Below are 25,395 nucleotides of genomic sequence, written 5' to 3'. Positions count from 1 at the left end.
ATTTCTCTAATAATAAACCTGTGACAAGGAGTAAAAATACCCCACACAGATTGTTTAACTGTAAAACCTCATGTAGCATGTACTGCTGCACTGAAGACGCAGAAGCAAAACATGGCAGACGTATGATTTGTTTATAACATTGTGAAGATATGAATGTGCAATATGAGGAAACAAGTGAGGAATGTTTACAAAGTCATTTTACTCCGCTTCTCTCTGTTAGAAGCTACACAGAACAGTCCTTCATAGTCTTATTGTGATCATTCCAAACATTGTTGACTATAATAAACATGCTATTAACATGATTCAGATCTTGTACCGACTAATATTCAAATGAGGTCATTCACTACAGCACATTCGTAGCGTCGTCAGTCAGCCTTCTTGAAGACCTGCTTGGCAACAATGCCTTGAACTCTCATCTCCTGCGGAGAGGAGATGGAGGAAAAGAGAAAAAAAGAGGAAGGGGGAGGGTGTTAATGAACAGTGAGAATCAATATGACAGTTTGGCACATCAAAGAAGAGCTACATGAATGATAGGCAACACGAATCTGGGACTGTATCCAAAACAGTTTCCCCCTCTCTCATTCCCCTCATCCTTTGACCTCGTAATCCGTCTCCTTCTCTTTCACCATCCACTTATCTTCCAGCCCCCTCCCCCCCTTCCTCCTCCAGCTCCAAGCTCTCTCTTCATCAGTCTCCCCCTGTTCCCGTCTCCTGCTTTGTGTAACCTCTAAAATCCACCATCTTAAGCCTTGATCCTTGCTGGCATTTCTTTCCAAATTCCCTCCCAAGTTTAGCATCAACAACACGTTGTTTTTTCCCCACTGCAACAAAGGTATTAGTGGAACAATGATTGATTGTTTGAAAGCTTTAACCATTTTTAGAGCACCTCTGAGTTTGACGTAACAAAAATGTGCTTTCAGGACTCTTCTTGCCACTTTTGCTGTTTGGTTTTTTTTGGGTTTTTTTGCGTTTTCACAGAACTCAACAAACCCTCAAAAGAAAAAACATCAACTTGGTCGCAAACACTGCATCAGTAAAAGAGAATGGATGAGCAAATACTCCCTTATTTGCATGTCTTCCCTCATTTAGCATATCAATTTCAGCATCATTTTCCTTTAAGCTAAAATTTTCCTTGTTCCGTCACCCCCCCCTCTCGCTGTTACCCTTTGCTTTGACCTTTCCTTCCCCCTCTTTCTCTCTCAGCTGTACATCCTCACCAAATGCAGCTTGTCACCCTCCAGCCAGTGAGTCCAGCCTCGCCCCTCTTTCTCTCCACGCTGCACACAAACCAGCTTGTCTCCTTCCCAGCTCACTGTTGTCTGCATGAGCACAGAGACACCGTGTTAGTGCATGTAATTAGTATGTAAAGTAGCACATACATTCATCCACACAGCAGCAATCAGCTTTGTGAGTTTCTTTTTCCTTCTTTGCTTATTTTGGTCATGCACTGTTATCTCAGTGGGAGGGTTTTTCATCTATTTCCTCTGATGGCAGGAGATTGAGAGTGGGATTGTGGTTACAACACAGAAATGACAGCAGGAGGTGGATCGACTACAGTCAGGAATTCAAAAAACAAAGAAAACTTCTATCATACATAATACCGGCCTTATCCGAACAAGTCAGCGCGCATGTTCAGCAAAACAAAAACACTCACCTGACAAGTGCGGCCGTCCACAGGCCCCAGATCTTCAGTGAATTCTTTCCCAATGATGAAATCCATGTTGAAGTTCTTGAAGGTGGTGAGAGTGCGGATCTTCATGGCACCTGTGGCCGGGTCGTGGGTGATTTCTTTGGTGGGCTTTAGCAGACACACAATCTTCCTCAGAGCGAAATTGATATCTAAGCGATGAGAGAGAGGAGAGAATTTTCTCATAACACACAGGGCGGAAACTTTTCCACACACAGTTATCATCAGAGAAGAAGTCTGTCACACTCAGAGCAGCCGGTGTGAACATACACTGTGTGAGTGTGTGAGTCTGAGGTCATGTAGAGGACGAGGTGGTCATTTCATCACACTAATGCGCTGCTGCAAATGAAGATGGTCCACATTATGAAATCAGTCTTTGAAGATTAGGGTACCTTTATAGATTATCTCATAGCAACAAAGCAACACACATAGAGAGGCACACACACACACACACACGCACAAAGTTGATTACAATTTAAAGCAACAGCGCTGTTAGTTTGTGAGGCAGAAAGAGGAAAGTACTTTATCGGTGTAACGGTGAAAAAAAAAAAAAAGACTCGTACCTAAAGCTCCGAGGTAGGTGTCCATGTTATCCTGCTCCACCATGTGAAACGTGCCGGAGTAATTAGGTTTAGACATTTTTTCTTGTCTTTTGCTGATTTCAAAACTCCAGACGAGCTTAACTATCTGCTTTGATTTGTTTTCTCTTTTCTCCAGTAGAGAATGATTCCCACAGCTCAGCGGCCGCTTTGGGTGATATCAGTTTCTCTTGCGTAACTTTTTTTCTTTTTCTTTTTTTTTGGGACAATGCCTGGATTGAACGACTCTGTGAGTAAAATGAATATGTTTCCTCCCGGTTTGGTTGTTGCACGGAGATTACGAGTCGGCTATGCTGCAGGATGATCCACGATTTAAGGTCTGCAACTCTTCCCTGGTGGTGCGGACTTTCACTCGATGTGTGCAACAGTTTCCAATCAGCTGTGACTCACTGAGGCAGGCAGGGAGATTTCTCAGGGGCGCAGTTTTCTGCAGGGGGGAGGTTCATTCTTCTTTATTCGAGCTGTTCTCAGAGGATCAGTTGTAGGCAGAGGCGGTGCTTCGCAACCCTAAAACATGTGGTAGGTGCAGAGATTATGTACTAAGCATACTGGTGTGTTGACTTAAAGGGAGTTGGCGAGCATTATTACGCGTTATTTTGAAGATAAAACGAAATCTTATGTAAATTGTCAACTTAATGCATTACGATTAAAGCCCATTCTGTAATCTTTATCCGTTTGAAAAACAATAGAGGAAACGTTAATTATACATATATGTATATATAAAAATAATTGTAAAACAGGTCCATATAAATTATATTTATTTGTTAAATCATGTCTATCTCACATTCGATATTACCTTGCGAGGTGGCTGAATTCTCGCGAGATCACACTCTCCCTACAAATCATCTCTTACGTCAGGTTTCATACGACGTTGAGAATTAATCGTAATCCATCTTTCAGCAGCATCGAGACTGCCTCTTGTTACTATTTAATGAATTCTGTCTATCAGGTTACTCATTGTAGGAATTCTCATACACTTTTTTTTAAGCTTAACTTGAGTTATTTGTGTGTGTGTGTGTGTGTGTGTGTGTGTGGGAGGGGTAATAAAGATGTTAAAACACTTTTGAAAAACATAACTGGTTATCTTTGGCAAATTTGTCTGTAAAAGAGAAAATCCTACACTGTTACCGGTATGGATCCTGTACAAAACTGAATACAACACAAAAGAAGAAAATTCAAACACATTTCAAGAGAAATAAGATTGATTTTGATCCATCTTTTGAATTTCCATGTGTCATCAATGGCTTTAACTTCCAAAGAGGCTCAAAATGTAATTCAGTCTACAATTAATGGAGGCTTCAAACTGCAAAGGTTTTAATTTTGAAGAATTTACAACTGAGACATGACAAAAGTTTTCGTTACTATCTGAAGTGCCTCAGGCAGAGTTAAACTGAACATAGGATAAAGTAACAACCCACTAAATGTTCATGTTCTCATTATTAAGTTTATATAAAGTGGCTAAAAAGTTTAATTTGCTCCTAAAGTCCAACACTAACAATTGGGTGATGAGATGTAACTCCTATCAGAGCAGCATGCTGTAAAGATTATGGTCTCTTTACACAATTATCTCCATGCAGTGAGTATACACATATTTCACCTTTATTTTTAACAAACACATCATCCAATCATTCATATGGATTATGAAATTGCAAGTTTTCTCGTTTTCGTTTTTAGAATTAAATTTAATTTGGGTGGTGTCCGCTGAAACACTTCTTTAACAAAAAAGTTCCTGCATAAATACAACATAGTGGAACGTCTCTGTTTCTTCTATCTTTTCTTCACCGAGCCACTTTTCTTGTCAGACTTGGGCTTTTTCACATCCTTCTTTCCTTTGGACAGATTCGCGTAAACATCCTCTTTGTTTCTGAAAAGACACAAAAGCAAAGGTGATTAGTGATTTCCTCAGAGACTGAACATTACCAGCAGACACAGATCTGGATAATTCAGGACTAATGAGAGGGGCTACTGCATAAGAGATAAAACAAACAAAAAAAAAAACAGAGCAGCCGCTCCTGAATCAGTCACTCTAAGCTGCCAGCCAAATACTCAGAACTCCAACTGGGTCAGAGTTTACAGTGTTACAGACTGAACTGGACAGTGTCTGTGTCCTTTTTTGTTTTACTAATTGGATAATCAAACATTGCTCAGATTGTATATGGACTTCCTGGAGTCAAAATACCCTTCTCAGACAAAGTGACAGACAAAAAAAGCTTCTGAAGTTAATTTGTACTCAGAAATAAATATTGTCTGTTGTTTACTGCTGTTATCCATTAATGGTTCACTTTGCATCATGATGTGTAAAAAAAACTGATGTACGTTTTCTTCTGTTTCTCTAAAGGAGGTTTTCAGAGTTTGAAAAAAAGAAATATTTTATGACTTCCAACAAGTAGCTGGTGTTATCATCAGGTGGAGTGAGCCAGGGAGGTGACTAATGAATTATATTGTCACATTGCATTATGGCAAATGCAGGAGGAAGGACTCACAGCTAGTATCTCTACTTCTGTACCTTTGATTTTGAGTATTTTTCAACCCGTCACTTAAAATTTTTGTTTTGTCATGAAGTGCGACACTAAATGTCTGGGGAATGAAAGGGGAACTCCACCAACAGTCTCTATACAGATGTTTAAGAATACTGTCGCATGATTTAAAAAATAAAAAATAAAAAAGTTGTGGCTCCAGAAGGAGCTCTATTGAAGTAGAGTCGCTTTATTTGGGTTCTACTGGGTCAAAACACAAAAAAATAAAAAATAGATTATTTTTTTAATCTCATCCTGAGCCTTGTCATGTCATGAAAACTGTAAAAAAAATGTCCGGTTTTCACAAAGAATAAGAAAAAGGACATCTTAGGTTATGTTGCATCGTTTTTGATTAGTTTAATTAAACCAGAAGTTCAGGGCTTAAAATAAAATAAAGGCTGGCTGTAAGAAAGAGGTCATTTCCATTGTTTCAGCGAGTGCACCAGCATTTGAAAAACTTGCTTATGCTCACTCATTTTGGTGTAAAAAGGGTATTAGATAAAGGACTTTCTAGGACGGGGGCAGATTTAGATCTCTACCATCTGGGTATAATAACTGCTACAAAGACTGTTTGATTCAGAACAACTATGGTCTGTCAGAGCGATTGAGGTTAATTGCACCATTATTCTTTGACAAAATAAATGTTCAACAGCAGAAAAAAATAATGATCAGCAATCATTTGCTGGTTCATATCCAGCCAGGAGTGAAACTTATTAAGCAGATTCAGTGACTTAATTAATCGATTTGTTGTTTGGCATGTATGCAGCAACTGATATAATGTTTCGTCAATTTAGAAAGCTAATGAAAATAAAAAATCTTCATTATTAAAGACTTAAGATAAAAATAGTCTGAGATTTAGTGCAAGAGAACCAAGTATTTGCTCTTTATGGTACACAGTTACAACAAACTGTGTGGATGGCTCTAGTTATAGTCTAAACAAACTTAACAGACCATCAGCACATCCTTGACACTTGTGGTTATAACCCTGGTGGCCTATTGATTAAAAGTTCATTCTGCAACACTCATGATTTTGACTCTCAGATATTGCAGCAGGTCCTACACCACTTTCTTTCACAATCAAATAAAAGCAGTAATGCAGCAAAAGGAATCACGTTTTGTAACCCTTTATCTCTATTATCCTGAACCAAAACAGTTTGTGTAAATCAAAATAGTCATGTGGTTTTAAACTACACCACAAACAGCGCTTGTTTTGACTAAAACACACATGTTGCCATTGAAGGGTAAAAGATGTGTTGGAATGCATATTTTTGCACTGTAGCCATGAGAACAGAAAAAAGAAAAGGTTTAAAACAAAGTCCAGCTGCAACTAGAGTACATCCTCTTTTTATCCAATGGCTCCTGACACTGCAGCTCAGCTCCTACTCTACTAAATGCTGACATGAGCCTGCAGACAGTGACTACAGAACAAGCAAGTTATGTTTTCAAAGAAAATGGGTGAGCAGTGTGACATTTTGAGAAGTGGCGTGAAGGTATGAAGGACATCCAATTCATACATATGTAAGCACACTCACTTTGACACCTTCCTGCTTGCTGGTTGGTGTTTGAGTTGTAGATTTCCATACTCAGTGTCGGTTTCCTGATGAAGAGACAAACAAAGATGTTTCACACAAGGCCGGTGCAGAATTAGTCATACACAGAGAAAAGTTGCACTGCTAGTGTAGTCTTTGTGGTCAGTTGTTTTGTCTCTTTGGGTCAAAGTTTGTCTTTCGCAATCCACTCTGATAAAGTATCACGCTGCTGGCACTGAACTCGTTGGCTTTGGTGATCAAAACAGACGCTAAAAGGGCAAAGGCTTGCTACAAAAAATCTTGGTGTGTGAACTATAAAAACTGGAATTTGTGTCCCAATTTCTCACCATGCAGGCATGGTCTTTGGCTTTGGTGGTCTGTATGTACTCGGATACAGCCAGATAGATGAATTTGTACTGAGCCTCAGTCTGCACCATACCAGAGCGCTGCTCTCGTACCATCTGGATATATTTTGAAACGTCAATATCACAGTCCAGACCTACAGCAAAAAGAGAAGTAAGATAGAGAGACAGTGTGACATCACAGGAAATAAATCATGAACAGTATGTTTCACGAAAGAAAAAAGTCTCAAGAATTGATTATTTTGAAATAGTCCTTACCTTGAGAGTCGATGGCCTCAAGAATCATGTCAATTACAATAATTGTGCCTGTTCGACCGATTCCAGCACTGTAAAAATACACAACACAGTTCATATACGTTGGGATCAATAGAGATTACATTTAACAGCAAGTGAACATCATCATGACAACACTTATCAACAGACATGTGTGCTAACATCAGTATGCTAACAAGCTCAGTAACTAAGCAGGATGAGAGCTGGAGTTGGTCATAAACCACATTTTTTGGATAACTTAACATTTTGACTTGGTTTAGTTGCATGTACTGTGTGTCCATGAAGGCAGGAGGGCTTTCCACTTTTAAAAGTTGCTCAGTACCTTTTCATTTCAAAAGTAAATTGTCTCCACTTAGGGCTGCATGGTGGTAAGCACATCAGTCATTCAAACAACCACCCACTGATTAACGTGTCGGAGGCAATGTGGCATTCATTACCGTGCCTTTAAAAACTCCCACAGGTGGAGGAGTTGGGGACTGGACTACCAAACTTCCTATTGAAGGACAACCACTCTATTTGCTTTTACAGTTAACAGTGCAGGGGATTTGAGATGTTACAAATGTCAGTATGTATTCACAATACATGGTTGAATCAAAATGGTGAGTTCATACCAAAATTCCACAATTTAGTTTTCTTCATATTATTCATATTAGTCTCTTTCTTTAAAACGGACTGATAATGCCATAGAGCCATTCCTGGAGCAGGCATAATTCAGAATAACTGGAATTTCTTTTAAATAAATACGCAAAGCATAAAAGCATATGGAAAATGATTGTTCTTTACTGTAAGAGTTGCTGTAACTTTTACGTTTTTTAATGACTGATTTCAATTATTTATGGAGCACAGTGACAGATGGCTGGTATTTGAGGCCAGAATCACATTTTTTGTGTCTGATCAAAGTAAGCATTTACATTATAATGCAGATGGTCTCAAAAATGAGCTTGGTTCATTGTCTGATCAACTAATCAGCCTATTACTAAAAATCAATATGAGATGGACTTGATGGCATAATATCAGCTGCTGGAGCCAGTGTTTCAAAGCTCTGGGTCAGGTCTCCTTCAGGAGTAAAATAAAAAGTTTTGTGAGATAATTAGATAACGTAACTAAATAACTGGTGTTTCTTATTTATCTTTTCTCTTGTGTAAAAAGTTTTTTATTTGTGCATTTGTTGATTAGATTTGTTGAAAGAAATATGGGAAATCTGGTTAGTATTGTGAGATTTTTGTGAAAACGCCAGTCAATATATGTACACGAGGATCATATAAATTCTTATAACACCAAGCAGCCTCAGTATATCTTAAATTACCGTACACAGGAAAAATTCCTACAGGATAAACTATCAGTTGACTTAAAGCCCTTTGTTCAGTTACTACTGCACTAATCTTTATCCAGAAAATATGTTCCTTTTAATCTTAAACCTTCAAGTATTATCTATGAATGCTGGACTATGTAACAAAAAAAAAAAACAGCTGCTGTAATATTTACACAGCATTAAAACAAATACAGATGTTATTCCCGAGCTTCAGCACACTGTACAGCTGGAGGATTTATGATCTCGCTGATAGCAGCATCATCGACATGAGCCATTAATGCTTCAGCTGTCGAATACCTGCAGTGAACGATCATGGGACCAGCACCAGGATATTCATCTTGTTTAGAGTTGACTTGAGAGAGGAAGCTGAGGACACCACCTGGCTCCTGAGGGACGCCATGGTCAGGCCAGCTGAGGTACTGGTAGTGCCATATGGTACGAGAAACTTTTGGCTGGGAATGAGAGAAAAAACAAAGTCAGTATGACAGAAATATATTAAGACCAGTAACATATACAGAGATGAGCTAGAGCAGAGGTTTGGAAGTCACCTGGTTTTTAGGAGAGATCTCCAAAATTCTGACTTTGTAATCAGTAGCATCCCTCTCTGTTGTAAAGGTCACCACGTAGGGCCCGAATTCCTTTGTGCCATGAGGGTCCGGCCAGTACGGCACGCATTTATTCTGTACAAATGGGAAAAATATTATTCAAATAAAGTCTATCTTCATCTTCTGTGTGTCATTTACTCTTTTTAAATGATTGGTTGTCACTCTATCCGTTTACAGAATATTTTCATGATGCAACATGTTTAATTTTGCATGACTTATGAACTGGAACCCATGTCTGCCTGACCCCCCTGGCCTGTTTGATGGCTACGTCTGGCCCATGTATTTGAAACACAAGAACTTCAAAATATTGTATTTTTTGGTACTCTGTGTATTTCCATGTATCTTTGAGCCGCATTAGTATGCTTTACAGAAGCGAACAATGATCATTGTTGATGATTTGCATTGAGCTTGTACTACAGCTCTTCCTCAGTTCTTCTCTCAGTGGAAAATACATTAAAGAGGTTTAGAGATGAGCAGATATTCTGTGTGGTTTTTGTCATTTCAAGAGTATCGTGACAACACACACGTAAATTCCACATCAGCATCTGCATTTGTAATTTTGATACCGACCCGGCCTTTTTCGACTTCTCTTGTTGTCATGACGATCACTCTCGTTTTCTCCTGCCACACCATCTGCCAGAAATCATCGACGGTCGTCAACAGGCATCCCTGAGTGGCGATGTAAACTTTCTTATCTTCAGACTCCCTCAATTTGTTCTGCAAACACAGAGAGAGGCAGAAATTGGTACACTGACATATTGAACATGATAGTTTTCTATCAGGTCTTATTGGGCTGCTACTGTGACTTTAGGGACTTACTTTGACGTAGTTGGCATTGATGTAATCTGAGCCGACAACATTGGGATCAGCATCTTCCAGGATGACTCTGGTGTCATTGACTTATGAGGGAAATAAATAGAGGAAGTGAAGAAATGGTGGGAAAGATTGAGGATATTTGGTCCCGAAATTTATTTAGAGAATAATAAAAAAAAAAGAGGATGAAGAAGAGAAACTCACAGGGAAGAATATTCTTGTATCTGTTTTTGCTCTTATTTTCTGGTCTTTGGCCTTCCTCTCTGCTCTTTTTCACCTTCGCCTCCAACTTTTGAAGAGCCTGTGAGGAGGAGAAATGACATCTGTGTAACTCTAACTGTGACAGATACAAAGAAATTACTGTATTTTACAATTTCTTACATACAGGGAACAATATTTTACATCCTCACTGGGCCAATACCAAGACAACTTAACTACCAGAGGTCAGACCACCAGAGCTAAGAACACATCTTTTACCAAATAATCATAGGTGAAAAGTATTTTTGTTTTATGCAACTTTATATGTTCACTTGTCCACATTTCAGCATGAAACATTGTACTTTCTGTTCTATTACATAAATGTAACCACGTTAGTTACTAGTTACTTATCAAAAACATTTTTAAAAAGAATATTATAATATGCTTTTGAAAACTGCTGAGGATTAATATGGCATTTGTTTGATTTTCTTTTCTCAAACTTTTCCAGATTTCCAGTGTGTGATCAAGGTCACGTATCAGATTCTCTGTACGTTACCATGAACTCGACCTAAACATGACTTTTCCTATAAATGTCTTATGATTTAATTTAAACAAATGCTCAAATGATTCCATATCTCACTAAAAATCAAAGAGAGAATGTCCAAAAACAGATTTGTGAAACACAGCTTTGTTTTTTTCTTATAATCTCATGACCTGTCAGATTCATCCGTTGACCCTGTTCATAAAACTGTACATATACAGAAAAGTGGGTCATAGAGAAACAGGCTGCATTGAGCATATTAATGCTGTGTGATAATCATCTATTGATGTCATATATGGTAATATATCTGATGGACAACTCCCAGACTTTAATTCTACTATTAATACTTATTTAAAAAAAAAATAATTTAAATCAGCATTTTTCATGTAGAAGTGTAGAACATTGCTTTAAATGACTGTATTTTTACTGATGAAAATAAATCTGAATAGCTCCTCCAACACCTCAATCAAGCAAAATTTGATTTATGGACATTGTTAAGTAAAATGTTTTAAAAGATCTGATTCCAGCTTTCCAGCTTTAAGTATTTATTACTTTTCTTACACAACTTGTATCATCAACTAAACATCTTTTGGTTTTGTGAAGTTAGCTGGTCAGAAGAAGCAGTTTGAAGTTGTAACAATGGGCTCGTTTTTCAAAAATTTCCAGAAATCTTTCATGGAAGCCCATTTACATTATTTTTAAGGAAGTTACTTATTTTTTATTCTAAATAAAAATAACTTTTAATGTTGATACAGATGACTCAGAGTCTGTGAGTAGATGACAGTTCCCCCACCACAAGATGGTAGCATTCCTTCCTCTACGCTAATTATTGCACTATACTAATGAAGCAAGAGGAAAAAGGCTGAAGGGCATTTCTGTCTTTGAAAGAGTTGACTAATATTCAATTTACATTTGCCTACTTCGGGACAACCCAGTAGTTGTTTCATCACAACTTGGTGTGAAAAGGTGATGTAAATATGACCGAGGCTGAGTTACATCTTACATCAAATTCTTCCCAGAAGCCAGCCTTGCTCTTCTCCCCCTCGCCCTCCTTTTGCTGCTCTGCGGTCTGGTCCAGCTGCTTCACTCTGCAGTCGATATCTGCTGCTATCACTCTGGTGGAGTAATATGGCTGCCGGGATGGACAGGCACAGAGAGGCCGGAAAATTTCACAACAGAGATGAAAGAAAAGCCAGTGAGAACAAAACACAACTTCATCATAAAGACAAAGGCATTCGTGTGAGTCATATTTCCTATCTGTGGGCTGCGTTGTTCATTTCTTTAAATTAATTTGAAAAGTTTAGTCTCTTTTTTTCACAGATCCCCGGCAGTCACTTTGTTGAGGTAGTAGTGAGAAACATGTTGTGGAATGCTTAACAATTTTACATGTTTTATCAACATGTTCACCTGTTTGAGATGAACCCAGTGTCCAGAGATCTCCTCGATGCCTTTGCGTTTGTAGAACTCCACTAAATCTGTCAGTGTGTCGAACATATCTGTACCTCCCACCGTATACCTGTCATTCTGGACAAACACAGAGGCATACATGCCATGCTTTACACAAACAGATAGTGTCAGATTGTGTGGTAAAAAATAAACTATGAAGCTATAAGCAACACTCTGAAGGAGTGAAAAGTCATGCATTAAATGGAATGATCAACAATCGTGTGTAATTGGAAAAAAGGAATAAGCCTTTGTAAGGAAGTGACACAAACAGAATGTCAGTTCACCAAAATAGAAATAAACAGCTTTGGAGCTCAAAAGTACAAAACAGCCAATGCTTAAAACTCATCAAAGTGGCTGTGAAACTGATTTCCTCAGCAAGCACACACAGCAAAGTCACACTCCTCTGAAACAGACTTGGTGGATTAGAGCACAGTAAGGCCAGAAACTTACCTAATCTCAACTGCGTGCTAATAAAAAGGCCTTTATGACCCTTTCAGTAATCGCACACTAATCTTTTACACCCTAACAGGGTGGAGAAACAATGACTCCCAGTTACATCAGGATTGAATGGTGTTTTCTGTGAGGCCAGCCACAGCTAAGAATAAAATACAGAGGCCCTGATGATGACAGAGCAACCGACCACGTAAGAATACGCAGTTCATGAAAATGAGCTGTGAGCTGTTTTTGAGAGGAGCGTTAGCAGCAGATTTTTCATAATTTAAGATATATATATGTATGTATTTGCTGCGTACACAAGAGAAACTATTGCAGAACCTCTGAAAGTTGAAAAATGAGCAACAGTCTGTTGTTGCATAAGACAGGGAAATGAGAGTTTATTTCAAAGTGCACTGCAAAACCCTGGGAATATTCCTCACTATCTTTGTGTGATGTGAATCTTTCTCAGGGTCTGCTTTTTCTGTATATTCTCAGCAAAGGAAAAAAACGTGTTTATATATATGTTTATACATCTTGAACACCGCACACGTTAAGGACGGGCACCAACCTGGCACATAATCTTGATGTGAGAGATCCTCTTTCCACCAGTTTTGCTCATTTCATCAGTCAGAACGGAGAGGACAAAATCTCCGGGTTTGGACAGTGACTCTCTGACCAGAAAGGTCCCCAGCTCGTCCCGTGAACTGAGCATCTTCTCTGCATTTGGGCCGGACAGATGACCATGGTACCACCTGAGACGGAAACACACAAATTGTTGAAAAAAAGTTCTAGATTGACTATTTTTAAACATGTTCTGAGCTAAACGTTTGTTTGTGGTTATGCAATCTGCAAAAAACACAAATAAGCAGACGGTGTCTTTTGTCTCTATCTTGATGCATGTGGCACCTGAAAAACAAATAAATTGATCATTTTTACTCCTACAGAGTGTGAGAGCAGTGAACCATTGAGGCTGTGACTGTAAAGGGAAAGACGGCCATGAGTCTTTTCAAGGCTGAGCAGCTATCAGAAACAGAGTGATGTGGTTTACTGGACTGTTACACACTCTACAGTGAGATCCACAACTTAGTATAGCATTAGTTGAAGAGATCAAAGCAGCATATAGAGCATGTGGAGATATAGTTATACACAGTTATATATATACACTGAGTGTTAGCGTGTGTGTTTCTGGTGTGTGTGATTGCACGCTCAGTCATGTTGAATGTAACTTAATTTTAGGCCCAGTTCTCGATTTCTTCTTCTAAACTTCCTGTGTTGTGGTCGGAAAATTTCTGATGACAGATTTCGTGGCTGAACAGGACAAAGTATTTATAGCCTACCCCCTTTCGATTTGTAACAGCTACCAATGCCCCTCCCTTACCTTCCCCGTACATCACGCCATGCCTAACATCCTTATGAACTCTGAGCATGCTTTTTAATGGTTCTTTGATTTACTTCATTGTCCAAAAATTAAGTAAGGCTCCACCTAATGGATTGTATTTCCAGTAGGTTGCAAGAAGATCCTGTCGTGTGTGCAGTTTAGCAGAAGCTAAAGACTGTCCAGCACTGAGCAGTGACTGATCCAGACTGGACAGTTGGTGGAGAAGTTTAATTAAGCATGAATGTGAAGGCAAATTAATTAGAATGCATAATTTCTGGGAACTGACATCAAATCTAGTTTACCACAAGGTGAACCTGCTGAGGTCCGTGGAATCATGCTGTGCTGAGACAGTTTAGGTTAGATGAGGAAGATAGCAAGTGAGCAAGAACATGATGAAGTGTGCAATAGAGGAAGACAAGCAGGGTCTGGCCATTGCTTTCAAAAGTGTCAAAACTTAAAGTTTCCAACCGCAGCAACAAAAGGGAAGTTAGACAACTGACACAGAGAGATAGAAGGACGAAGGGGGGGGCAAAGGGTAGAGCTTCCAACTTCAGTGAAGAGCTGTCAGATACAACAAAAGTAGTGTCCTCCTTGACTCATAGGAGGTTTATTGCTTAAGTTTATCACTGCTAGTTGGACATCAACCTAGTTTAAGCAGCCTACAGCTGCTCAGTGTTTCCAGCCAAGAGGGAAACTCTGTCAGTTAGCTACCACCTCCAGCAGAAAGTTCTTTAATTTCAAAAGTACAAGCTGGGTAGATTTTAAAAAACAATAAAAAAACAAAAACAAAACTAATAATAACCCCCACTTACGACAAACAGCACATAACTTGCAATGTTTGTTGCATCAGGGAGGATTATTTGAGGTCAATGCAGACAACCTATCTGTATCAAGTAACTACGTTAACCACACACTTGAGTGTGAGAATTTTTACCAGTAAGAACAGATGCAATACCCAAAACTGGATTATGTACAAATGTTGAATTAGAAAATATATGTTTAGGTAGAAATAATAATTAAAGTTTTCATTGTGAGGAATTATTGCTATGAGAGCAATAATTCTAAATTCTCAAATAGAATTTCATCTTGAATAAAAACCCAGATGCTATGTTCTTTATGCAAATAACAGAACAACTCTATTCAGCTCTATATGATATGTACAAAAACAATAAGTTTCCATTTCAGAGCTGTAAGAGCTTCTCCTAATGTAATCATTTTTATTAGCTTATCTTAAGCGAACTGTAAGGCGTGTCAAACCTAAATTGTTCACTGTAAAAACGGCATCATAGCTCGTGTCAATCTCAGTGATTTTACTAAATGTTCTGCCTACTTTCAGTGCAAAGGCATAGACTGTGAAACCACTTGAGTGATTGTGAAGCTATGGTCTAAAAATGCTTTCCTTGTGTAATTGAAGGCTGAGATAGTTTAATCTAATCTTAAATGTCAAATTTTAGTCTACAAAAATGCAAAAAACTCACAAGAAATTAAGCTGGTACTTTATAGCTTTCAGACAGCAGATGATCTTCTATCATGGTTTTATAAAAGCAAGCAATCAAAAATACTTCTGCAGCGGAATAATAAAGCATTTCATGCTGTTTGAGCTTCATGAGTCATTATTTACTATTTTAAGAGTCAAAGCTGAATGTGTGGCATGTTTTAATTAGGGCACACTATTTCTTTATTCATTTATCTGTTTATCTCTATTTTTGAGATGAAATGGCATCTGATCTAGTTTTTTAATTGCTATAAAAAGTGACATGCTACAGAGTTTAACATGTACTAATAAGACATAGATGGTTTTGTCTTAGAAACTTAAATTACATGCTAATAAAAGATATAGTTCTGCACAGCTATGGTTACAGACTCTCTCTCCACTTCTTTATATTCAGATTTTTAGCTCAATTAAAAAAGAATAATAAAAAAACACATAAGAAACTCGATTAATTTGACTAATAGCACACATAGCTAAATATAGGGCATTGATATTGTTATTGAGAATTTTGCCACAATAAAAGTATAACTTCAATCTGATATTGTGTCTAGTCGTACAGGAAAATAAATATTCTTTTTATCTTCATGCAAAAGTAGCAGCCTTTTCAAGCCTCTGTTAATGATTTCTCCATTTCTTTTTATCCATTTAGCATCTTTTTGTTTATTCTCAATTTTTAAAAGAAAAACGCATTTTGCTTGATGTCCCTTCAGCTATATGTTTCTGTTTCAATCTGCAGAATGAGGTAAGAGCAAAGTTTGACACCGAAAGGATATTTTCAAATTCTTGTGCTGAAAGAATGAAGCTTTGCTCAACTCAAATCAGGAGCTGAGGAACAAGTCCTTCTTACAGCTATTTAATGCAGGTACAAGTTAAGACGAATTTTAGCTATCTAAAGTAACTCGAATCCCAGTCGTTTACAGAAATTCAAGTAAACGCTGTGTCATGGATTTTTACACCGCTACACTTTGGCCTTTGAAGAGAATTTTACATTGGAACTACATTTTCTCAACCAGAGAACATCACTGTTGCATGCGTAGTCTGCGGCCCGTGTCATTGATCCATGGTTGTGCTCTATATGAACACTAAAAAAACATGACTCAAAAGTTAAGTGTAAAAAAAAATCAAAAATATAGCTTGAACCTGTTTTTAGTCACTTAAAATGGCGAAAATGTACTTCTCCTCTGTCCCCGGTTTGAGTAACTGTGAGCTTGGCTCGCCCATCAGGATTTGTTTCCAATCCTGTCTACTGCAGGTAGGACAGCTGACTGCTAAAATGCAATCTGTCTTCCCTTGAGGACGTGGACTTTTGACAATTTTGTGCCATAACCACAAGTTTGGGGCCAAATGTGCAGGTTAAATGTGACGAAGAAACCTGCAGAGCGCTTACATTGACAGGTTTACTGTGAAGTACTGCAGGATCATCTTTTGTCCAGCTCTTCAACTGTAGAAACAAAAATCTGCTTGATCATAGATTTCAGATCTTCACGCAAGAAATTTATATTCATACATTCATATTTCAGATGGGGATTTTTTATATACACTAAAACATCTTTGAGGAGGATCTTAAATAATCACTTGAATTATAAGAATGCATCCATGTGGAGTACTGAGGAAAAAAAGCGTGTAGTCTTGCACATTTGAGTAACATGCAGCCGTTTTTCAGTAAAGTACTTGAGTAAATGCTTTGCTACTTCCCACCTCTGATAATGTCAATACTTAATCCAAAAGCTGTAACAGTTTGGCAGTTGTAGGTATGAAGCCTCAACAGCTCAAAAGACTGGGCGTATTTTCTTTTACTCATACTGTGAAACAGAGATGCTGCTATACCTAAACTGTTTCAAAGTGACATTTACCACAGAAGAAAAGATTAAAGTAAATGAAATAACAACCAACAAAATTGAACCAGTTAGAGGAAATGTAGCAGGTCATAGCAGATTCATCTGACCTAACCACCTAACCATACACAAATATACCTAAACCCAGAGCTAATGTGCAGGCCCCACAGAAAGGGCTAAACATTACCCTGCTGAAAGGCCTGCTTGTGAATATGGAGACGTGTCATAAGAGAACACACACCTTTCCTTGGTGGGGTCGGAGCAATTTAGAGGATATCTGAGATTGATGACGGTGCCGTCTTTATCTTGAAGGATGCCACTCTCCGTCGTATAGTACTCCACCAGCTCAGACAGGGTGGCAAACTTCTCTCCTCCGTAGAGGTCATAGTAGTCTCCTGTGTTTTGGATGCGTATGTGGGTCACCGACTCACCCACCCTGGCGGGGGGAAAAAAGTCAGGACATAAGAACAGGGTTAAGCTTTTTCTCGACGTGAAATATTCCTACGAGGTATGAAAGCTTTAATAGCACGATAGAAGAAAGTAACAATATGGATGTTTAAATAAAAAAATCAAACCCTTTTGAGTATGGACCATAAGTGTTTCCATGGTATTTTTGTGTGTCTTTTACCTCGGCCTTCATTGGAGGCAAAGTTTAAAAAGAGCAAAGAAGAAGGCCACAGACTAAGTATTTTTAAAAAAAGCAAAAACAGATACAATCACATTCTTTCCTGTGAGCTTGTTCTTTTATCTTCTTGTTACTATTATTCTTTAAATAAGTTACACATACTAAGCAGTATTTTTATTACTAGCTGTAATAGGGAAACGCGGTTTTAAATCAACCATGCACACATAGCAGTTAATTTTGAACAACATAAAAAGCGTTTAATGCTTTGCTTAGACGCACTTTCACAGAACACCAACCATACAATTAGCGAATGACCCACATTACCTCCTGCAGCAACTGCCAGACAAAGACAAGACAGTGCTTTTGAGTTCTACAAAAATGACAAGAGGGCAGGTAAAATATGAATTGCTACCACTTGTTTTGGCATTTGATTATAATATCAGATTCCCCCACTGTCAGCCATTATATTTCAGATATCTTCCCTTCAAGCATTCTGGATTCTGAAACTGGCCCACATGGCTGTTGCCTTTCTTCCACATTTACGGCCTGCTTATGAGAAAATGCCTCCGATTAACGGATGTAGTAACTGCACAACAACAAATATATACCTGTAAGCAACATTGATCAACAGAAGTGAATCAGTGTACATGTAGAATAACATTTTAGAGGAATAGGCTGCAGCACTGAATGAATAAAACTTAATCTTAAAATCAATTACATCTCATTTACAACATCAGTTGAGCCAAAAAGCAAAGGTCTCAGGATGTTAAATCAGCAGCTATCAGATTTATCTGTAGTTTAATCAGTCAGTGTTGCTGTACTTATTGAGCTTTTGTATTCCTGTCTTTCAAATACATAAAACTAAATTTAGATCCAATCAAATGGAAGTATCATTTGCGCATCACAAGTCAAAGCTGTTTTTATCGTGTCCATCTAGTTCAGCAGAAAACTTTGTTTCCATCTAAGTTCAGCACATCTTTTCAGTTTTGTAATAAACGGTGACATTTAAAGTCTGCGGAAGAATTTAGGAAGTAAATAAAAAAGCCTTTGTTGAGCCGAACCATCCATGTGGGCGTTGAAAGAGCAGCTTCGAGCTAAAGAAAAAGATGATATTCTCTGGTGCTTTAAAAATCTTCTATTATTACCTGACTGACAGGGAGAAATCTCCAACATTTTTCTTGCTGGGTCGAGCCAAAAAGCTGCCGTCAATGCCCCGTTCCCTCAGGATATCCTCAGCCTGCAGGCCTGTGACGTCTCTGTGGAACCACCTGCATCAGCACACATATAATACAAATACACACATATTGAGTATAACTAACTAACTTCTAACTAACTTCCACACAAGCACACTGTACTGTAAGAGCACATATTCAGCTCAGAAACTATGCGAGTTCAGCATCACTTGGCAGACAAATTACAAAGTCTTTCCACAAAGAAACTCAGTTTTGGTTCTGAAATCACCACTGAAGGAAAGGCAGATTTCTTTTGTCTACAAGATGAATGTGAATAAAATGACACATAAAATGTTTTTCATTCAGCTACTGCTGGTCGTGTTGAAACTGTGAAAAGCTTTATTTCCGTCTTCTCTTATTTGTGGCATTTGGTACCCTCTGACAAGAATCTGTCACAATTTTTAGATGTTCTTAGACTATAAAGGAAATAATTAGCAGCATCGCTGATACAGAAACGAATCATTATCACTCAGTTTCATACGTTTTTTATTCTTCGTAAAATAAAGTGTGCAGCCTGCATTGTTTACGCTGCTTATTCTGTAGCAGAGACTTTTGATTTGAAACCATTGTAATTATGCATTCTGTGTTAACACCTCTATAAAACACTTAATCAATGATTCAACTAAGGCAAAACGCCATCGTAGCAAAAATACAGATGTTCGGCCATACGCAACTAAAGCCCACAAATTCCTGAAAAGGTCTGGCTTAAAAACCTTTTCAGCAACACCATGAAGTCACTAAACGTAATGCAGTTACGTGCACATGGACTCAACATGTTTATTAAGTTTGGGCCAACTATTTAGTCAGTAGAACAAATACCATCCAAGACTTTAAATTCACTTTAGTAGTTGCCCACAACCCAGTCAGCTGCTTCTAACTTCATTTTAAAGAGGTTATTGATGACTAAAGGTATAGTAAGACATCTTCAGTGTAACTGCTTCAGATGACATTGCTTTGCAACCTCACTACAAAGGTATGGTTACAAATGTATGGTTAGCAATAAAGTGTTGCACTTGATAACATAGAGTATTCCGTTAGTGCACATTTTCTTTCAATTAAACTTAGTTTGTGCTTTTAACTTTGGGATCCCATAAGTCAGCTTTTACACAAGAAATGAATTGAGAAACACGAAGTCGTGGCGGCTCGTGACGAAAGGAGCCCGACACCGAAGAACTTGAATGTTAACAAATGAGGGTGCAGATGTCTTACTCAACTCCTGAACTTAAATGTAATTTATGACATATTTTCTTTTCTCGAACAGACACTGTTGAGCACACAAGGCATCACAAATCACATGACAGAAGAAGAGAGCAGGACGAGTCGACAGCTGGCGATAGACAGAGAAGGAGGAATGGAAACAGAGAAGTTGTCACTGCGCCTTGCGCATAAGACAAAGAACTCCACCAGATGTGATAAATGGAGCATTGTAGTGTCCAGCAGAGGCTTGACTCACCGAACCATGTTGTCTCCTGTTTTTTATCTGGGACCAAAGAGAAGACGACTGATCGGTGAAGAGTCACTTCTACCTGTGCCACATGTTCAGAATCAAAAGTATAAGTTTTTTTGGATCGCTAGTCTTGTGAAAGACAGAAAACAGTCTCTTCGTCACTACTTCCTCACTTTAAGCTCGTTTGAACTGAAGATAAGTCACTCATTATCATACATTTTCTCTTCAACACACTAAGTCAAACTCTGACACAAACATCTTCCCATCTAATATAAACTACCCCTCTATATCAAAGCACAATAACAAAAACTACCATCAACCCGCATAACATTTCTTTCTGACACTTCTCCTCCACTCATTACTGTTCCTACCGAGCCCCTCTTCGTCCCTGTACAAAAGCAGGTAAACACTTACTCTTCTCAGCTGCTCTCGAAAACAACTGACACTCACTGACGTTCACCCTGTATTCGTTGGTCTCTCCTCCTCTGTTTCGTCCTCTCTCTCGCTCTCCTCTTCCTTCCTTTTTACGTCTCCTTTCACAAAATAGTGAAAGCAAGACAGGAACAAAAATAGCTGACAGGCCGGAATTCCTCCAGCAGACAGAGATGTTGCCTCTGTCTGTTCTTTTTTTAATGACGACCACAACAAAAACTCTTATCGGAAAACAGGGAAGATTTCAACTCCATCAGTTTGATTTTCCCGTGCAGATCTGAACAGAAACACCAGCAGAGGTGGCTCAAGCGGCTCCATTCATTGGTGAATCACAAGAGACCAGCGATTCCATTGTGGTGACAGGAATAAAACATCCAAAACGTACACAGTCTGAGTTTCTTTTGCCTTTGTGAGCAAGCCTCTAATTTGCCACGCAGAAAGTATTTGCAAAGCTTTTCCCTTCTGCCTGCCCACCTGTCTGCTATGCTTATCTGTTCTCTACTTCCAGGTGTGTACGCTTGCGTGCATGAAGCACACATCAGAGTCAAAGAGCACTTCCTCATTTGCAGGCCCCCCCCACACCCCTCTCTGTATTTGTGAATCCGTGGGTGTGTGTGTGCTAGTTTCAGCTGGTAAAGCATTTGCAACAGTGAGCTATTCTTATCGATATACTGCTGCTTAATACTTACTGAAGCAATGTTTTCTGCAAACACAAGGAGCATTTAAGAGATATTTTCCTCATAATGCAAGAAAAACACACAGACATCTGCACCATAACAATGGTTTAGCTTCACTAACGACACAAGCCGCTCCACAAATTGTCTCAAACACACAAACAAAGTGATGTGAGAGTTATATGTGCATTCACATAAAGTCCTCTCACGAAGCCAGTGAACAGTCTGGCGGGAAACATTTAAGAAAAGCGGAGAAAACTACAACATTTAGCACGCTGTAGCCTTATCCTGCCCCTGCACACACACGCAGCCTGCAGGTGTCGTCGTGGTTAACGCCAGCTACTGCAGCTCTGCAGTTTGCATTACTTTCCTCACACATTGTTGTGTTAAGCAGTTAGAGCTGGTTTGACTTCTCTTCCCCTTTGACAAGGCAGAGCCTCACAACTCAGGTTGTGAGACAAATGCAGAAATCCGCTAAGCGACTCACACATACTGTTCGGGTTTTTGTTTTTTTTCTGTTCCTTTCACAGGTCACAGATTTGGTCAAAGTGCTTCGCTGCATCGCCGTGACGCAAACAATTAAACTGTTACTGTTTACATTTTTATGGCTTTATTGCATGTACAGTTCTGTTTCTTTAGAAAATATTTAAGCTCTGAAATGTTGCAGTGGCTGAAAGTAAATGATTTAATTCACTAAATCACTGAATTAAGTAGTTAAATATTTCTAATTCGTGCTATTTTACACTTTTAAAGGAAATACTTTCAGCTCCACAACATTGACTTAAAAAGCTTGAGTTACTGTTAAAATGAATATTTCACACAATGGACAATATGACACGCATCTAAAATACATACAGTCAGTTCTTTGCCCTCGTAGGCCTACATGGCAGCCCCTCCAAAAAAATTGCGACTTTTCTAAAATACTGACTCATTTTTGAACCACTAACTTTAAAAAGTCCGTTTTCAGTTGTTTCATTTGGATATTCAGAGGTTCTCTTGTGAGGGTGGGAACATTATGCAGGTTGATGAGAAAATTATTTCAGCTACATACATTTACTTTCTGGTGTGAGCTGAAATTGTTGCTCAGAGGAGCCTGTCTGACCTTCATTTAGATAAAGTTAGCTGCACTGATGTCCTAAAATGTATCGGATTGCAGCTGTGCTGGGGACACTCGGATACTTCCAAACAAGGATTTTCACAGAATGCTTTCCTCGGTACATTAAGTGACAATCTGCTCATTCTTTGAAGCTTCCCGCCATGTTGTACATTTGAAACTTAGACCAAGACCTGGCTTACTGATTTCAGGAGCCCTCAAAAATTGCTCCAGATCTTAAAGAGTTAATAACACCAAATGCAAATTTTTTTTTCCTCCGAGCTATTGCATTATTTCCTCTTGGTGAATGATCAAATGATCGAACATCTCATCAAAAATCACAATTTTCTCTTATCTACAATAAGAGAAAAAAACATTTGTGAATCAGGGCTTTGTTTTTGCTTCTTTACACACCCATCAATCATCTTATGTGCCCTCAGGTTTATCTGTACATAAAACTGTATATAAAGTAGATTAAAAGCCTCCAGCAGCTACAACGGTAAAATGTTGCTTACACATTGATGCTTTAATATCAATAATATGAGATAATATCACACCTGACATTGTATATTCTTTCCTTTTGTTTTGTTTTGTTTTTTCATGCAGGACTTGGACAATGGACTACCTTTATGTTATACTACCTTAGATAAGGGCTTTTATTCAAAGCGACCTACTAATGAGCGACACCTTGGTGCAATGTGGGGTTCAGTATCTTGCTCGAGGACACTGTAAACCTACAAGCGGGGAAAGTTGGGGGTTAAAACAACAACTTTCACATCCTGAGCTTCAGTCACCAGTCTTTAACAGTACTGAATTGATACTTTTACTTCAGTAAAGAATCTGAGTGCTTCCTCCATGACTGTTAACATCAATTTACTGCTATAGCTGAAACAATTAGTCACTTATAGATTTAGTCCTTTTCTCAGTTTTGTCTCCTATAAGGATACCTCTTAATAAGATATCCCTCTGCACACTGAATTCTATCTTTTTTTTTTTTTTTTTAACAAATTTTAAAACAATTTTGTGTAGTTAGATGTTCCTTTCTGCAGATGTTCGGCCTGTTTAGGAACTAAAAATGCAATTGCATTTATCAATAACGTTTTATACATTTTCACACCGCAAACATCCTTGTTACAATTCCCTTGATATCTTTGGCTCCATGTATGTAGGCTCTATGTAGCCATCATGAGTGTGTTTCTGTCAAAACTTGCCATTTTAGAGGTTATTATGCCACAACATATAACAACTTGTCAACATGACCAACCAGGCACATTTGTTTTATTGTATTACCATTTTTTAAATATATTAATATAACCGATACAAAAACTATATTTCTTTTAAATGGAAACGTGAACTACAGAAATTAACACGAAAACAGTTAAAAAAAATTGAAAACATCCACAATTCTAGGAAATCCTTCAAGAATATCTTTATCTCAAGCTTTGGATTTGCTTCCACGTTGTGCATTCCTCAGCTCACGGTACTATTTTTAAACGTTTTTAAAAGTTATTCTGTGTTTGTCGAGGCAACGTGCTGAACTGCAGATTAACAGTCTGTGAGTAGAAATGAACAATAGAAAGACGAAAGATGCAAAAGAAATGGAATAAAGCAGAAGACTGTATCATCAGAAAGAGGCAGAGGTAACATCAAAGCATATCAGTGACAAAAACATTCACAGGTGAACTGAGCACAAGATTAAGGGGAAAACTCATCAACTCACCCACAAGACATTGTGTGGACTCTTCTCTCAGCTCTTTGGATTATTGGGAATGATAAACCCAGTCTCCTGTGTGGTCATTCAATCACAGTCAAACTCACAGAAACAGTAAGATTATATTACAAACCGCTAAAAGCTTTTCTTAGTCCAAGTTAGCCATCTTTCTACACACTCTTGAGACCCAGCCCGGCTTATGCTTCGCCTCAGTCTCTTTTATGATAAGATATCAAGACCCAGCCCACTCAGTCTTCCCGCCCTGTAATTTACTCTAATTTTTCTTAATCACCGTACTATCTATAGGAGAAAATGTGCAAGTTCCTGTCTCCTTCTTCCCTTGTTCGTCCTCTCGTGACCTGTTCCACAAACAGCGGCTCCCCTGCCATCACCTCTCATTTGCTTCCATGTAAATTCAACTTCATCTTTCAAGGCATGTATGCAAAGTTTGTCATGCTCTTTGTGCTTGACATTTGTTTTGTGTGAACATTTGCACTGTCCAGAACTGGCACCAACATCCACCGAATGATTTCAATGGGCAGCATATTAGAGGAAAAACCTGACAAATAAAAAATTGAAGAGTTTTTCAAACCAGTTAATCACATCAAGAATAGATTTAGAGAGAATGTTGTGAACTTTTCAGCTATGCGCTTTGGACTCGTTTTGAAGCACACCAACTTGTGTTATGCACATTCCCGGGCCTGAAACTGCCACGAGGCGCGTGGAGGCTGAGATACCGTAGGTTCCCGAGTTTGGTTTCCAGCTCTGCACCACACTTCTGTAGGCTGATAGAGTCTTTATGGCCAAAAAATCTTTTATGTACGTAGCACTCACACAGAGATTTGTTTTATGGCAGCAGCGGTTCCATCCCACAACTGTAGGGATAACGAAATGGCAAAAACATTGGCCAAATTCTCTGTTGTTACTTTAAATAATGGCTTTAAACGTGAGCTGTGGCCATCGTGCCCACAGATGTCAGAGCAGTTGAACATCTATGGGCAGTTTTATTTGAACCATTCTCTAATGCCATCATTAACACAATGAATGTGAACTACCTTTAGGATGGTGTTCATCGGAGTCCGTGCACAGGAGAAATAAATAGATGTAGGTTTTGAGATGTTTCCCTAAAAACATAAAAATCTTAAAACAAACTTAAGGAG

General features: G+C 38.5%; 2 protein-coding genes across 3 annotated transcripts; both read right to left on the bottom strand.

Moving 5' to 3' along the window:
• Positions 1-112: 112 nt before the first annotated feature.
• rbp5 (retinol binding protein 1a, cellular) lies at positions 113-2,714 on the bottom strand. The gene is made up of 4 exons (XM_072394042.1): positions 2,251-2,714; positions 1,655-1,839; positions 1,218-1,319; positions 113-419 (listed from the first exon to the last, which is right to left on the bottom strand). Exons 1-4 carry the CDS (start codon positions 2,324-2,326, stop codon positions 366-368), a joined length of 417 nt encoding a protein of 138 aa, XP_072250143.1. The 5' UTR covers positions 2,327-2,714; the 3' UTR covers positions 113-365.
• Positions 2,715-3,578: 864 nt separating this feature from the next.
• On the bottom strand, positions 3,579-24,406 carry ptpn6 (protein tyrosine phosphatase non-receptor type 6). Of its 2 annotated transcripts, XM_072394041.1 has the most exons (16): positions 20,740-21,270; positions 20,332-20,404; positions 18,792-18,914; positions 17,263-17,457; positions 12,885-13,068; positions 11,843-11,959; positions 11,439-11,567; positions 9,901-9,997; positions 9,703-9,782; positions 9,454-9,600; positions 8,827-8,958; positions 8,576-8,730; positions 6,952-7,019; positions 6,679-6,830; positions 6,335-6,399; positions 3,579-4,150 (listed from the first exon to the last, which is right to left on the bottom strand). In XM_072394041.1, the coding sequence occupies exons 2-16, from the start codon at positions 20,337-20,339 to the stop codon at positions 4,054-4,056; spliced, it is 1,749 nt and encodes a 582-aa protein (XP_072250142.1). In that variant the 5' UTR covers positions 20,340-20,404; positions 20,740-21,270; the 3' UTR covers positions 3,579-4,053. The 2 variants fall into 2 exon arrangements, with proteins under 2 accessions (XP_072250142.1, XP_072250141.1); XM_072394040.1 differs by lacking the exons at positions 20,332-20,404; positions 20,740-21,270 and adding an exon at positions 24,245-24,406.
• Between the last annotated feature and the right edge of the window lie 989 nt (positions 24,407-25,395).

Source organism: Leuresthes tenuis, unplaced genomic scaffold (genome assembly GCF_036924035.1).
Source record: "Leuresthes tenuis unplaced genomic scaffold, fLeuTen1.0.hap1 SCAF_10, whole genome shotgun sequence".
Taxonomy (NCBI): domain Eukaryota; kingdom Metazoa; phylum Chordata; class Actinopteri; order Atheriniformes; family Atherinopsidae; genus Leuresthes; species Leuresthes tenuis.
The sequence above is the reverse complement of the archived record's forward strand: the minus strand, read 5'-3'. Positions and strand labels throughout refer to the sequence as shown.

Coding starts and splice junctions, on each gene's coding strand:
- rbp5 (XM_072394042.1), bottom strand. CDS start 2,326: ATGTCTAAACCTAATTACTCCGGCACGTTTCACATGGTGGAGCAGGAT. Junction 1,320..1,654: donor TGGACGGCCGCACTTGTCAG/GTGAGTGTTTTT, acceptor GTGCTCATGCAG/ACAACAGTGAGCTGGGAAGG. Junction 420..1,217: donor AGGGTGACAAGCTGCATTTG/GTGAGGATGTAC, acceptor TCCTCTCCGCAG/GAGATGAGAGTTCAAGGCAT.
- ptpn6 (XM_072394040.1), bottom strand. Junction 9,998..11,438: donor GCTTCTGGGAAGAATTTGAT/GTAAGATGTAAC, acceptor TCCTCCTCACAG/GCTCTTCAAAAGTTGGAGGC. Junction 9,601..9,702: donor TCAATGCCAACTACGTCAAA/GTAAGTCCCTAA, acceptor CTGTGTTTGCAG/AACAAATTGAGGGAGTCTGA.